General features: G+C 37.6%; 1 protein-coding gene across 5 annotated transcripts in view; it reads left to right on the forward strand.

Annotated features, from left to right (window-relative positions):
- Positions 1-15,276, forward strand: part of LOC124131545 (sodium channel protein 1 brain-like) — a 78,302-nt gene extending 63,026 nt beyond the window's left edge. For 4 of the 5 annotated variants that reach the window (XM_048398036.1, XM_048398033.1, XM_048398040.1 and 1 more), the window contains 7 exons: positions 1,734-2,006; positions 2,823-2,876; positions 3,189-3,326; positions 4,370-4,480; positions 5,179-5,449; positions 7,888-7,914; positions 10,799-15,276. In XM_048398036.1, coding sequence (XP_048253993.1) covers positions 1,734-2,006; positions 2,823-2,876; positions 3,189-3,326; positions 4,370-4,480; positions 5,179-5,449; positions 7,888-7,914; positions 10,799-12,069 — 2,145 coding nt within the window. In that variant the 3' untranslated portion in view covers positions 12,070-15,276. The remainder of the gene's footprint in view (positions 1-1,733; positions 2,007-2,822; positions 2,877-3,188; positions 3,327-4,369; positions 4,481-5,178; positions 5,450-7,887; positions 7,915-10,798) is intronic. The other variant, XM_046494862.2, reaches the window with a different exon arrangement.
- Positions 15,277-15,523: the final 247 nt, after the last annotated feature.

Below are 15,523 nucleotides of genomic sequence, written 5' to 3' on the forward strand. Positions count from 1 at the left end.
ATGGGAAAAGGTTTCATTTTCATATCAATCTAATTTAACTTGAAAAAAATCAACTTGCAGATAAAAAGCTTTTCTTAAAATTCTGTTTCATATTTGGGATGTTTTGAATTGGTATATCCGCAAATGAAGTAATAAAACTGGAATAAAAAGAATTGACACGACAGTGTATATTGTGTATATCACAGATATTTAAAAAAAGAAAACAGCAATTAGAAAGGATATATAATTGCCAAGTAACTATTATAAAAGAAGAAGTTTAGTTTCATCACATCTTCCCGAGGCAAGAGAGTTAACTGACTTTAAAAGTCCAGTTTCCACCCTTGTCGAACTAGGCTGGAATTACTTGGCTCGATCATAGCGCCACCAGTGACTATTACCAGTTATGTCCCTTCTAAGCCTCTCCTATGGACCATTCAGATTCCACGTACCTCTTGTATCACTTGCGTTTGCTTCACACAAAATGGTGGCACCCAGTCAGGACGATCTGATCGATAATCAAGATCTATATTGTGATAAAACGGGTCTTACATCGCGAAATGCATCAAATCACGTGAGCACCTTGATTAAAAACATGACAAAGATACGGAAAATATCTGCTGATGAGTTGGCGGTGCACATGTTTTGCAAATCCTGCAATCGACCGAAATCTGCACGACAGTTTACGAACCGTATTTCGATTTCGGTGCGCGATTTTGATTGGACTATGCATAGACTTGTTAGTCCAGCCAAAATGTAACTCCATAATACAGCCTATTACAGCCTAGTTCGGTAAGGGTGGAAACTGGACGTTTATAGTCAGTTACTCTCTTGCCTCGGGAAGATGGTTTCATCAATGTTTGAACTAACCTTTTTTCACTGCTGCTTGATCTCTCATGGCGTATGGTTTTAATAAGCAGCCCCCTTTGTCAATTTTCTTGGTGTACAGGGCACTTATTACGGGAAATTATGGTATATGTCATATATGTGTCAAATACATTTACCCACCTTGGACATGTGTGTAAGCTTGGACATTACTGATGTGAAATCAGATTAATTATTACACACACATGTGGGGATTCCAGGTATGAATATAGGTCCTCAGCATCTTATGCTTGTTGTAAGCGGCAACTAAATGGATTGGGTGGTCAGGCTCATAGACTTGGTTGATTGCATGTCACCGTATCCTTATATTGCTTAGATCGATGCTCATGATGTCAGTCGCTGTTTTGTCTGGTTCAGACTTGATTATCTACAGACTGCCATCACACAGCTGGAATATTGCTGAGCGCAGCACTAAACAACAAACAAACAAACCAACGATGTCATGTAAATCTTTAAGTGGGATTAAGACACTGTAGTAAGAATGAAGACAGGGTTGACTTCTGTCAAGTATCTTTAAAGTTTTAAGGTGCCATGTAATGTCATAATACATCAATTATAATAATACATTAATTGTAAGATTGTATTCCTGCTTGATATGTCATGCCTGTTTCTGTAACCCTGCAGATAGTTTGCCTGGAGTTACTTGTTTTTTTTAAGAATATAAAATCAAAAAGACCTTTAGCATGTTTAGACAATATCACCACAACATCTTATAAAAGAATAATAGGATATTTATTCTTTTATCACATCTCATGTTTCATATGTTTTGTCTTCATTGCCCTATACATATTTCCTTTGAGCAGAAACCATATACTGATGTTAGGTCTCTGATTTAACAAGTAGATATAACGCATTGACCATTGCTGTTCCAGATTGTGGTGAACGCCCTGATGTTGGCCATCCCAGCCATTGTGAATGTCATCCTTGTGTGCCTGGTGTTCTGGCTCATCTTCAGCATCATGGGCGTGCAGTTCTTCTCTGGCAAGTTCTTTAAGTGTGTGGATGCCAACTTGGAGAGGATTGATGCGAGCATCATTGCCAACCGGAGCCAGTGTGAAGCAAACAGCCACATGAACTACACATGGAGAAACTCCCATATCAACTTTGACAATGTCTTACAGGGTTATTTGGCCTTGTTTCAAGTTGTAAGTGCCATAATCATTTCTGGAAGGTTTAAATAGAATGGGCTACCAAATAGCAGCAACATTTTGTTCCCATGCTTCACACTGCCTAAATGTCTTCTTCTTGTCCTTTGGTTCCTGTCTGAAGTCTTGTCGACAGTGATGAAAACTGTTACATGTGTGGTACCCTAGTCTGTCTGTTTGCTATGGCTCACTGAACAAAGAACAGTTTTTTAGAGTTTTGTAACAACAACCTTCCTCAAGCTTCAGGAATTGACAGTTTGAGTGAGTGAGTGAGATGGGTTTTACGCCGCTTTATTCAGTATTCCAGTTATATCACGGCGTGTCAGCTAAAAATGTGGGAGGAAAGCCCGAAGTGATGCAGGTCTCAGACATTTACCACTTTGGCGAAACCCACGAGCACGGGTATGGTGCTGACAAACCTAGAAACATAATCAGGGCGAACCAGGATTCGAACCCACAATCATCGGTTTCTGGCGTGACCAAGGGATGCAACTCTGCACAGCAAATCGCGGTGCCTGAGACGACTGGGCCACCCGTGCCCCCTTACAGTTTGAAGATGTGCCTACATATTAACTATGTTATGGTTTTACACATGTAAACGAGCAAACAATTCCTTGAATGAAATCATGTGTAGGTACATGTAGTTTAAGATTTAGTGTAGACTTTGATGGAAATATTGAGTGTGATAAGTACACTAAGTATTATGTGATGTAAAAAGACATTAGTTTTAATGACAAAATGAAAACTACCACCTTTCAAATCTCAATACCATGAATTCTTTGTGATGCAAGATTAGCAACATTTGTGTTTCTACAGGCAACATTTGAAGGCTGGATGGAGGTCATGATTGATGCTGTGGATGCAACTGAGGTAAGATCCTATTGGAGAAAATACTTGCTGAGAAGCTTTGTTAAATCTGTACGCATATCAAGTCTCATCTACCATCTTTTTTCAAATGTTCAGATGATTTTAATTATATTTTCAAGTTCCAACATACAAAACCCAGCCAATTGTATTTTGAACAAAGAAAGCAAATTACATTTGGTAGATCCGACACTCCAAACTTATGTAACATTTCTTCTATTTATCTATTTGTTAGTTTGTTTGATCAAGAAGAGTAACCAGATATAAAAGAGTGGTCTTTTGCTGGATTTCGTCTCACAGAAAGTTTGATACTTCCAGATTGATGTTCAGCCAAGGGAGGAGAACAACTTTGCGGCCTACTTGTATTTTGTGGGATTCATCATTTTTGGGGCCTTCTTCACACTCAACCTACTGATTGGTGTCATCATTGATAACTTCAATGTGCTGAAGAAAAAGGTGAGGCTTGTAACACAAAGTGTCGGATACTCACTATAGGAAGCAAACAGTATTCTCTCACATCAGTAGGGAACGTGTGGTTTAACGCCACTTTGAACAGCCTTCAAGTTACGTCACAACATGTCTGCTCGATGCAAGAGGAAAGCCGGAAGTGATGCATAATCACAGTGAATCTGGGTTTAAAACCCACGATAATAGATTTCTGGCATGATTAGGCCACAGCCCTGTACAGAAGACTGCGGCACGTTAGAAGCCGGTCAGCAATTTCAGAAATTTCAACAATATAAAAAAAAGTGTGTAAATACAGGCAATCACATCTGAGCCCAGCAAACCAGTGGTTGTTAGAATGAGCAATGTGCCACTGTAACCCGGTGATTTCTAAATGAAAATGCAGAGATTAAACCAAAACCCTGTTCTTACAGAATTTAATTTTGAAGTCAGTAAATAACCACACCAGATCAATGAATAATTAACAAATTGTATTGAAACACAATTTTAGAGTTACAATCACAAAAGGCAATACAATAAAGTGGCAACAGCAGTAAATAACAGACCCTCTAATAAATGTCAGTGCACTCACAAATAAACATAATTTGTCACTGTCAAATGTCTTGAATGAGGCACATGCTCTGTTCTTGAATCTGGATTCAGCTGGCAGAAAGTCAGTGTTTTAAGATAAGTATCCTGTCCGCTCTCAGTAAAGTAGGTAAGACACAAGTCAGGTGTTATATAGGCACAGCCAGCCTTCTAGAAACTGTCACACCATGAAACTTCTCAAACGATGTTGTCTGTCCTGTTTGTTTACAATATTAAGGGGGGGGGAGACTCTAATTTACTAGCTGCCGAGAGCTTCATTTGCTGCCACTACTATCACTCCCTACAATAATTTTACTTTCACATTACGCCATGCAGTCAGGCTCTGATGACCATCCAGGTCACATTAACTATTGGATTTTCTTTACAAGGATTGGATAGACCTATTTGCCCTAGACTCCTACCGGGATTGATGTGAGTACTACAAGGGAACTGTGTTTATGTTGCAGTATGAAGGCAGCTACCTGGACATGTTCCTCACCTCCAGTCAGCGCAACTACTACAACACTCTCAAGAAACTCGGCAACAAGAAACCTCAGAAAACCATCAAAAGACCAAAGGTATGTCAACTTTAAACCGTTGCTGCAAAGTATGTACATGAATGCATCTGCCTCAATACAATACCAAACTATTGAATTATCCCTAGCTCTTCTGACTCCATCAGTTATCCATCATATTATTGATTATAATCAATGCAAATTACTTCCAGTAGTATCAGGTAGTTGGGTAGCCTAGTGGTTAAAGCGTTCACTCATCATGCTGAAGGTCCGGGTTAGATTCCCCACATGGGTACAACATCAATTTCTGGTGTCCCCTGATGTGATATTGGTGGAATATTGCTGAAAACAGCATAAAACCACACTCGCTCACTCCAGTTGTATAAATTAGGAAGAGCTGAGAAATGCTCATTTATTAGCTTTAACAGATTCAGACACTGACACTTGATTGCTAGTCCCAAGACAAGATCTGGAAGAACTAGTATTTGTTTGAACTGTAGTTGTCTCACATGAACAGCTAATCTGAAATTAGCTATGGATTTGTAGGATTAAAATCATGGTATCTACCCTTGATACAATGCCACTGTTGAAGGATTGGAGTTGTATTTGTTGACATTCATCAGCTAATGAAGACAGTGCCTCACGTGAGCAAGTTCCATGTTGCGCTAAGGTCACCCGCTACTGTCAATATTTTGAAGTGGAGAAACAAATAACCCAAGAAACTACAAGATATTACATCATTCATGTCTTTTCATTTTCAGAAACAATTTGCAGCCTTCTTCTATGATGTGTCCATCAGTAACAAGTTTGAGTTGGCTATAGTGCTGATCATCTTCCTGAACATGATTGTGATGGGGATTGAGCACTACAACCAGTCAGATGCTGTGTCCCAGGTACTGGACATCATGAACATCATCTTCACCACTGTCTTCACCCTCGAGGCCTTGGTGAAACTTGTCGGGCTACGTTGGCACTACTTCCGCCAGGCCTGGAATGTCTTTGACTTCATCATCGTCATCCTGTCTATCCTAGGTGAGACTCAATATGTGGACATACAATAAATGTGCCTGCTTCTCAAATTTATTGTACAGTCAACTCTAGTTAAGTGGCAAATGGAGGGCGTGAACTGGAAGTTTCTGTTCAACCAGAATACTTTAATTTTGATTGAGTGATTCCAACCTTTAAAAGAAAAAACCCTTTCACATGTTCGCAAAAAACAGTCATAAGGTGAAATAAATAGTAAAAGAAGTAATGCTGAATCCTTTTCAATCTAATAAACGGGATCAACAATTTATTCATTTATGGATTGAGGATGTATTTGTTGACGTTCATCAGTTGATGAAGGCAGTGCCTCACGTGAGCAAATTCCATGATGAGCGAGGCCTCTTACAAGCACAAGCCTGTATAAAGGGGCTCAGGGTACTCAGAAAATGTTTATTATCCACAATTTCTACTTCTTCTATTTATTGGTTAAAAGTCCAGTTATCCAGTTTTACTTGCAATGTCAACTTTACAAGATCTGACTGTTCGCAATTAGTATCAATAAGTGAAAACATTTTTATCAGGACTCAAGGCTTAACATTATTTGTAGAAGTGCTTCAACTGGTTTAACAATTAGACAAGAAGATTTTGTTCAGGTACATTTCAATGCATTAATATATTACTTAAATTTCAGGAGTAAGTTTATAAGCTTATGACCTGTGCAGTATGTACCGTCTTCTTCACAACAATAGAGTACTATAGAACAGATAGAGAATCTCACTCAAGTGTCTTTTGATATCAAATATATCAACACTCTTTGATAAAAGTGGAAAAACTCTGAGGCTTTTTAAGGAGTTGTTCCAGTTTTATCTACGAGTGTTGATATATTTAATATCAAAAGACACTCGGGTGAGATTTACTATATGAGCAACAGCTTGACTTTTGACACCTCGAATAGAACAGAATCATTGTTCGGTTAGTCAATAAGTCTACATTAGGTTAACATTAGTGATAGTATATGTGACATTTGTTCCCTTCATTCCTGTCAATATGTTTCCTTTGACCAGTATTGGCAGGACGACTGCCGGGATGTGTTTGTGTCAGATAACATATGAATCATAATTGGTGATGTCCAGTTACTCTCTTATATAGCAAGGGGACATGGATAGCAAGTCCAACACACTGTGCTGAGTTGTATCCCTTACCTGTGCCAGGATCCTGTTGTCATGGAAGCATCCCAGATTAAGCTGACATGCTGTGATTTATCTGAAATATTGTAGATATATATGCAAGAAGAATATATTGCACATTTTTACTTTTATTTATAAAATATACCCCTCACATACCTGCTTAGATCAACTGATATCATCACTCTGCGGGGTGGCGATCGATGATGTTTTGCTGAATTAAGTGTTGTAAACAGTTTCACTGATCAGGAAGATAACAGGACACATGCATGAGCAATCCCAGTGTCTTGTCCACCTCCTATTGTCAGACACTGTGGTTTTCATTTACCATATGTTTTTGTGTATAATGTACACGAGTATAGTGAGCAACCCCCATTATAAGGAACAAGGTTCAAGAAATTCTGATTTTGTATATAATCGCAGTCAGAAATATCCTATTGCTTGCCCATTTCTGGAGAATGAACAGGAGATAGCAAACTTGCTCGATGAAAATGTGAATTTTGTTATAACAAATTGCCAGACATGATGATTTACAATTTCAAATTAATTTTTGTTACTATAGACAGAAATACACTGAACAATTTTCATAGCATAATAGTAGGTCTAACTTATGAAGTTCATGACAGATTTGTTGAAATGCTATATCCTGTGTTACCTGCTATGATTATGCCTTTGCTTTGGAAAGTATTATAAGAACTCCTTGTCTGCATGTATAATGCTCACTCCTATCTACCTTCTACACAACAAAATATGGTATCAGGTCTTTGAAAGGCATTTAGAAGTGATACACATAAGGAAGAGAATATATGGATGTCAAGTTCCTTATTATGAGGAACACAATGTTTTGGAGTATGTGATGAAGGAGTAAGCACATACTCCAAAACTTTGTGTTCCTCATAATAAAGAAGTTGACATCCATATATTCTCTTCCTTCAAATAGTGTATGTTGAGTTATACCCTTCATTGTTCCCTGCCACCATCCACTGAGTCCTAAACTAAATGACATTCATCATCCTTGTGATAATGAATCCAAAGAAGTTGTAAGACCCTCAATCATGGTAAAGTTATCTTATTTCAACACTTCAAACAGTTTCACATGTCACAGTTGCCTCTGCCTATGTGAAACATTTCAGTTATGGAGGATTACAATCAACCATCTTGAAAATCAATATTACAAAATGTGATCTGCCAAATTTTAATTTCTTGATTAATTTTTCAGGGAATCGTCATCTTATTTAGTAAAATATGATTCACAACAGCTAACAACATTGTTTTACACTTTTCATGAATCTTCTTATTTAGATATTACCGTGAGCCAGTTACAGTCAGGTAACTTAGCAACAACCTATCAGTAGCTCAGTTCATGTCATGTGACTGTCCTAGAGTCTGCCAAATGACTTGGTGCTGGCAGTATAGCACTTTGTCACCATTATGTAAAGTAGACTCATCTGATTGCACAATATGTAAATCTCTCATGTGAATATTCCAATCATAAGCATGGTTTTCAGTTTAGAAGATTTAGATACATAGATGAAATATAAGCACACTTAGTCACATAGTAAAGGTATTGGGCACTGATATATATGTACATCAGGAATTGTGTTTAGTTTGTGGTTACTGCCATATAACCTCATCAGTAATACAGTACTGGAAATGCTATAGACAAAACAAATGACTGTAATGTGTTCAGGAATACAAAAACTGAGATCAACAAACACAGAGTATTGTATACTACTCAAAAGATGTCAAGGACCATCCGATTCTTCATGCCGGGACAGATTAACTATAGAAATATAAAAGAATCAGGTGGTCCTTAAGTTCTTTTGAGTAGTATATACAAGTGAAATGTTTGTAAAGTTTTTGTGTTTTGCCATTCATTGAAGAGTCAGCTTATTCATTCTCACCAAATAATTCACTGTATGTACACATGAAGTATTGGCAGTAATCTGGACACAATTCCTGAACCTCCTCACTACTGACAGGAGCACTAGCAACACCATCCACCCATATAGTCACCCATGTAACTGAATGTGTACCCATGTCTGAGTAGCATCTAGCCAGGGAACGATGCACCAAAGATACGATATGTGTTGTGATACTTTCTTCTCCATGATTCACATCACAATATTCATGCTCAGTGTCGTTGTGACATGACTGAATAATGTACTTTCCTCTAATGATATGCAGTAATTAAAACAATTAGTGAAATAATTATCAGAATTATATCGTTTTGTTGCATTGAATATTGATTTGTACTGGTGAATCGTTCTGCTCTTAGTTGCTATCACTGTTTCTGTGTGCCCATGTTAATGGTAGGTTTGTGTAGAATGTACATCTACCCCAGCTGCTTCCCGTGTTGTACTACCCATGTGCCTCAGACAGACGACAGGACATTGACTGATGTACCCAGCTTCATTGTGTCATGTCCAGGCCATATGAGGGTTATACACTAGTGGTGGCATGCATCTACCCTAAAAAGTAACATGCCAAAGTTTGTCCTAAAACCCTGTTTTTCACAGTATGAACCTAACAGGGATTAATTTAGATGTTTGCTTGGTAGAACAAGGACTTCAGTCTGTGACTGCTTGACCAAATCCTGAGTGGAATACTATTTTTGTTGTGTTGGGCTAGTGTAGAGTGTGTTGAGAACTGGGTTGACACCTCGTGCATGCAGAGGGGGGAAATATGCATACAATAAAAACAGGAGTCATATATACTAACTTGAAGGGTAAAGGACTTGGGAAATAATGTTGTGGTTAAGTGTCACGTTTGGCTGAAATTTGACACAAGTGTCCTAAAGAACACCTTAGATGGACTGGGGGCAGTAGGAGGGTGTCGAGGTCCTGATGGTGAGACAATGATCAGTATTCCCCTAAACACTCCCTGACGTTTTGTCAGACATCGTAAAAATTAACGTCTGACATTTATCTTGGGTGATGGACAGTATTGAGTATTAATTCAGTATCTTGACCTAAAGTTATTGTCATCTTGCAATAATCTTCAATATAATGTGCAGCAGTTTTGATAAAGATATTTGAAACAGTGACAGATTTATTTGATCATCACTTCTTAATAAGCCAGACATTATCAGAGAAAGAGGGATTGTGTTTTAAGTTTCTGTGGAGGAAATTCTAAAAAGGATGATAATGTCTTGCATTTTTTACTTTTTCCTGATCCACCAACCATGTTCTATGTGCTTTATTCCATTTCTAGGTGTTCCATTTCTGACATTTTAAGATTAGAAGCCTTTCATACATTACTTTGTAAAAAGTGGTACACCCTTCATTAATACAACATAGATGCATTTTTAATCATATGTGAATACACTTTCTTCTACTTTCTGATAAATCAGTGATATCTAAAGATAGAGTAACAAAACACTACATGTATTGTGATGGTAAATGGCTGACTTAACATATTGCAAGCTCCATAACTAATAATGTGTATACTCTCTATCTTGTTAAGGTCTGATCTATCTGTTGACCTGTTATGTGTTGTAAAATGTTTTCCATTGAATATTAGGTTTGATTTTATGTGTTCAACACAACACTGGCAAGAACATGTGCATTATCAGGTGCATATTGAGAATGTTCCTCTATGTTGAACCACTGACACATATTTTCACAACTCTAGAATAATTATCAGACAACCTGCAAATATTTATATTTTTATAGATCATATAAAAACTACACTATTTTGCAAATTCTCTGTATTTTTCAAATTTAAATAATACAGACCTCTCATACCAACAAAACCAGAAAATGTACACATTATTGTAAATATTTCACAGTTAGTACTGACATGTTTGATCGTGAATATTGTAAGCTTATTTCTATAATGTATGATAAATGTCAGTATTTCATAATCATTTCATTTCCAGCTGCACAGATGTATGAAACATCTAATAAAGAAATAGTATACACAAACATTTGCATTTCCTGTCCTTGTAGCTCCAATAAGGTAATGAACCGGGACTTATATATGTTACAGATATGTTGGCTTTAAAATTAGACAACAACTTAGATCATCTAGCATAGACACATACGTACCTTCAATTTTATATAAGAAATTCCCTCGAAACATGGGTAACCAACGGGCAAGGTGTGTTGTTTTCAAATTGTTTTTCTGTGCTACCAAAGCATGATGCAATGAGAAGCAAATGCTTATGAGGAATATCGTCAACCAGTTTTCTAATGAACTTCTAATATTTCAGGTGTGGTACTGGATGATCTCCTCTCCGACGTTTTTGTGACTCCTACACTGCTACGAGTTGTGCGTATCTTCCGTATTGGGCGAGTCCTACGTCTCATCAAGGCTGCCAAGGGTATCCGCAAGCTGCTGTTTGCTCTCATCATCTCCCTCCCGGCCATCTTTAACATTGGTGCCCTACTTTTCCTGGTCCTTTACATCTATGCCATCATCGGTTTGTCCTCCTTCGGCAATCTGAAAATCAATGGAGCACTTGATGATATTGTCAACTTCAGGACATTTTTCAATTCCTTCATGTTGCTGCTGAGATTAGCTACCTCTGCTGGCTGGAATGACATCCTGGATGCTATGTTGATTTCTCCCCCAGACTGTGATCCGGAATTCAAGACCTTGCCTAACGGAACCTTGGTGAAGGAGACATATGGTGATTGCGGCATACCGTGGCTAGCAATACCGTTTATGGTGTCCTATATTATAATTATCTTCCTTGTTATTATCAATATGTACATAGCTGTGATTCTGGAGAATTTCAACCAGGCCCATGAACAAGAGGAGGTGGGGATCACAGAGGATGATTTTGATATGTTCTATGTAGTTTGGGAGAGGTACGACCCACATGCTACCCAGTTCATTAAGTATGAACAACTAACTGACTTTGTGGCAGATCTGGAGGAACCATTTGGGATAGCCAAACCTAATGAAATTGCTCTTGTGTCATTTGACCTTCCAATAGTTGAAGGAGATAAGCTACATTGCTTGGACATCTTAATGGCACTGGTGAAAAATGTGTTATCAGATGTTGAAGAAACTGCAGAATTCAGGGAGGTAAGAAATCAGATGGAGGAGAAATTCCAGACTGTGTTCCCCTCACGTGTCAACACAGTGGTCAAGTCAACCACCATGCAGAGGAAGAAAGAGGAAGTAGCTGCAAGAACATTGCAACAAGCCTGGAAGAGCTTCAAGACTCATCGCTTGCTGAAGAACATCACCGCTCAGGCCATGCAGCAAAACCTGTCTCGTTCCAGCTCCATGGACTCGCGTTCCCGAGCTAACAGCATTATGAGCCTCGGTCGTCGGCTCAGCAATGCACTGACGTCTTTCTTCAGTTCTTCAAGGCCCAGCAGTGCAGTCAGTCGGGCCAGCCTGAAGAGTGCACAAAATCAACACTTCTCACCTATCAGAAAGAAAAATGTATCAAATACTCTGCAGGTTCCTTCTGTGAATACGCTGTATTCTAGTAGCAGTGACTTGGACATAAATCACCTTGACTTATGATGCTTGCTGTGATTGATTATACCTCTTGTGGAACTTGTTTATAAAGTAAATGTTAAATAATTATCTGCGTTCGTGGCAAGATACATATGGGCCCAAAACAGGTTAAACGGTCGTCTCCCCCAAGAAGAGCACACCAATGAATAAATGTGCTCCCAACTGCAAAAATCGAATAAGAAATATGGGCTGTGACTCAGTGCTGACCTGTCATTTTATGTACTGTAACCAAGGACAACAAACCACATAGCAGAGAAAGTGACTGGATACAAGAGACAAAGTGTTAATATTCTTCAGAGGACAATATTCTGAAGTGACAATGTGATGGATACCTAAAGCGAAGTCTTGCAGCCCAATAGTTCATGAGCATGAAGGTCTTGGATGGATGCTAATGGAAGATAGAGTCGTCTAGCCCAGTTGGACTTGCCCATGGCAGACTTTACTGTATTTGCAATCCATTCATTCCAGCTTTGTTCCACTTTCCTGGCACTGCATGTGTACAGTGCATGTAATACATGCAATTGTGTCTATTTAGATAGCCCCTAAAAGCCAAAGTAAAACCTTAGTGAACTGATGATACTGACCTCACTTAACCATGTCCACATGTCTTGTTATTGTAAATAGTAATTCTGCCGGCCAAAGATGAGATATTTACTGTTATTTCTTGCAATTGTTTGGAATCCCTTAGTGGGACTATAAGGTTAACCTTTCACTTTATTAGAGAATATTCAAGTATGATTTTAAAATCTGTTTTCACAAAACACTGTCCACCCTTCTGTAAATCCATACAACATATATACTCTTCATTGTGTGAAATCAAATTTATCTGTTACTAAATCACAGCACAAGCACTAGACAACTGGCATGTAAGAATCATCTTCATCTTCTGAAATACTAAACAATAGGATAGTGGATAACGCGATACTTCAGTTCAAGAACTTGATTCAACTATCAGTGTGAAAAGGACTTCTTCCAAGTTAAGAGTTTTACTGATTTGAATTTCTCATGTTACCATGCTATCTGAGCATCAGATAAAATAATGTGCAAACCCAATAACCATCTTCTAGGAAGGTAAATTATTGCACCTGCTAATTTATGATGATATTTATCTTGTATTATAATTGATAAGTGATTACTGGTAATTATAAGCTAAGCAAAGGTCAAGTTTCAGGGGGTGGACATGAGTACAATTAGTCAGACCTTTCCTTATCAACTGGATCACAGAAAAGCCATTTTTGAAAATGTGGAAATAATGTGAACATCTTCTTTATCTTCATCACCTGAATTTATTTATTACTCAGTAGAGGGGCAGTCGGGTAGCCTAGTGGTTAAAGCGTTAGCTCGTCACGCCGAAGACCCAGGTTAATTTCCTGACATGGGTACAATGTGTGAAGCCCATTTCTGGTGTCCCCCGCCGTGATATTCCTGGAATATTGCTAAAAGCGGTGTAAAACCATACTCACTCACTCACTATTATTCAATAGACCATATGGCTTGTTGATCAAACTTACTTCATATTATATTGCTTTAAGTCTTCAATCTGGTAAAAGAAGTCGATTCATGTACTCGTTTGCACAATATGACAAGACTTGTAATGTAATGCCATTGATTAGAAACATCTTTTAATTTAGATTAGTTTACCCATAAATACAGCTCACTATTATAGTATCAATGATAGTCACTTTCCTCCCTTTCTGATTGATTGCTGCTTTTCCCAACTTGATAGGTACTGGTTTTGTAATCTGCAGTTACTTAAATTTTGACTATCAGTATAGGTTATTTCAATATTGTAGGTAATAAACAACTATTTTTAGTTTCAGCTTCTCATATGAATGTGCCAAACTCAGTTTCATACAGACTAATGTTTTGATACAACACCTTGTAAATATACCCACGACAATAGCTTTCATATTGGTTATCTGTTACCATATATTACCTAGATCAGTATTCCTACTGTGGTATCACGTAAGGGCTTAATTTCAGACCAGCTGAACATATATGCAAGCACATATTGGATGAACTGTTTCAGGTAAAACCGGTATTAAGATACTGGGTCATCCAATCAATGCCAGTCATCAGAATCACCTCAGTGTACACTACTGCTCACTTTTATTCTTAAATTATTATGCTTATTTTCTTGAATCTGTGATATATTTGATTGTTCTCAGCAAGCTTATGGTGGTAATTTTCGCCACTCAAGGAGTTGTTTGTCATGCTTATGTATTTATCGATCTTTGCATGCATTTTACTGTGACAGATAAATACTCATCTGGAATGTCTAATATTGTCTTCCGACTTGACAACTGTTCATAGTATTGTCTGTCTGATTTCATGAATTGGAAATGAAGTATGCCTGTGAGATTGTACCATGTGATATTGAGTTTGAAACAGTTTACTTACTTGGTGAATTAAGAAGTATTGTTTTGTTGTTCAGTGTCTTACAATAATGAACATTCATGTGATAGACATACAAGGAACTGTCAACTCAGCGTCATAGGAAATAAACTAAATTAAAAAGATCACCTAATTCAAGGTTGCCAATACATTTTTAACGTGAAATGTTTTGATTAAAAAATGAGTAAATAATTCATATAATTTATTAATATGCAATGACGCGTGAAATTTTACAATGTCATCATTTTCAGTTAAATATTCACGTCACCATTGAAATATTCTTGCAATATCTTTTCTAAGTAGCTGCCTTACTTTGAGTAAGTGAACATTCTGTAGTTGCTTTTCGAAAGATTATTCATTGATTTCAGTAAATACTATTCGTAGTCAGCAGAAAAATTTGTTACAGATTCCCATCAATAATTCAAGCATGAGATCCTAGATATGTGATAATTAGATGCTGCTGCTGCTGCTGCTGCTGCTGCACACTTATTAGTCCTAAACTCACAGCCATTTGGCCACATACTGATGCTCACAGTCTGTATTTGCTGCTCACTGATATATTATTGTTCTTATTGTTACATAGTATTTATTTGTTTGTGTCTTAACTCTGAGAGGCAGACTTGTATGTTATGGGATTAGTGTCTGCAGTGACTACAATGAAATGTGATCTTTACAAGAGAAAGTATCAGGGAGGTGAAAATGACACTGAATGCTAATTATATGATTGAAAGTTGGGAAAATGGCACGATGAGGTGTGATGCTTTCTCTTGGAACATCTTCTGTAATATTTTGAGAAAACAAATAAATTTGGTACTTTAACATGCTATTTGTGTTGTCTCTCTTGCATCTAGTAATTGCGCATGTGAAACTGGTGACCTTTAGTCACTTTTATTGTCAATGTAGCCTTTTGGATTTTGTTCATTTACAAACCTTTAAGTGAAATTGTGAATTTGAATCAGGGAGTATGTTTATGAAAAGACTCAAAGAAAGTCATAAAACGAAATGTCACAGGTATTGCATGTTTTGTTTTTGCAAGAAAAGCTAATATTGGGGTAAAACACAATGT

The sequence above is a fragment of the Haliotis rufescens genome, unplaced genomic scaffold, assembly GCF_023055435.1.
Source record: "Haliotis rufescens isolate VD_foot unplaced genomic scaffold, xgHalRufe1.0.p SCAF_1, whole genome shotgun sequence".
Lineage (NCBI taxonomy): Eukaryota > Metazoa > Mollusca > Gastropoda > Lepetellida > Haliotidae > Haliotis > Haliotis rufescens.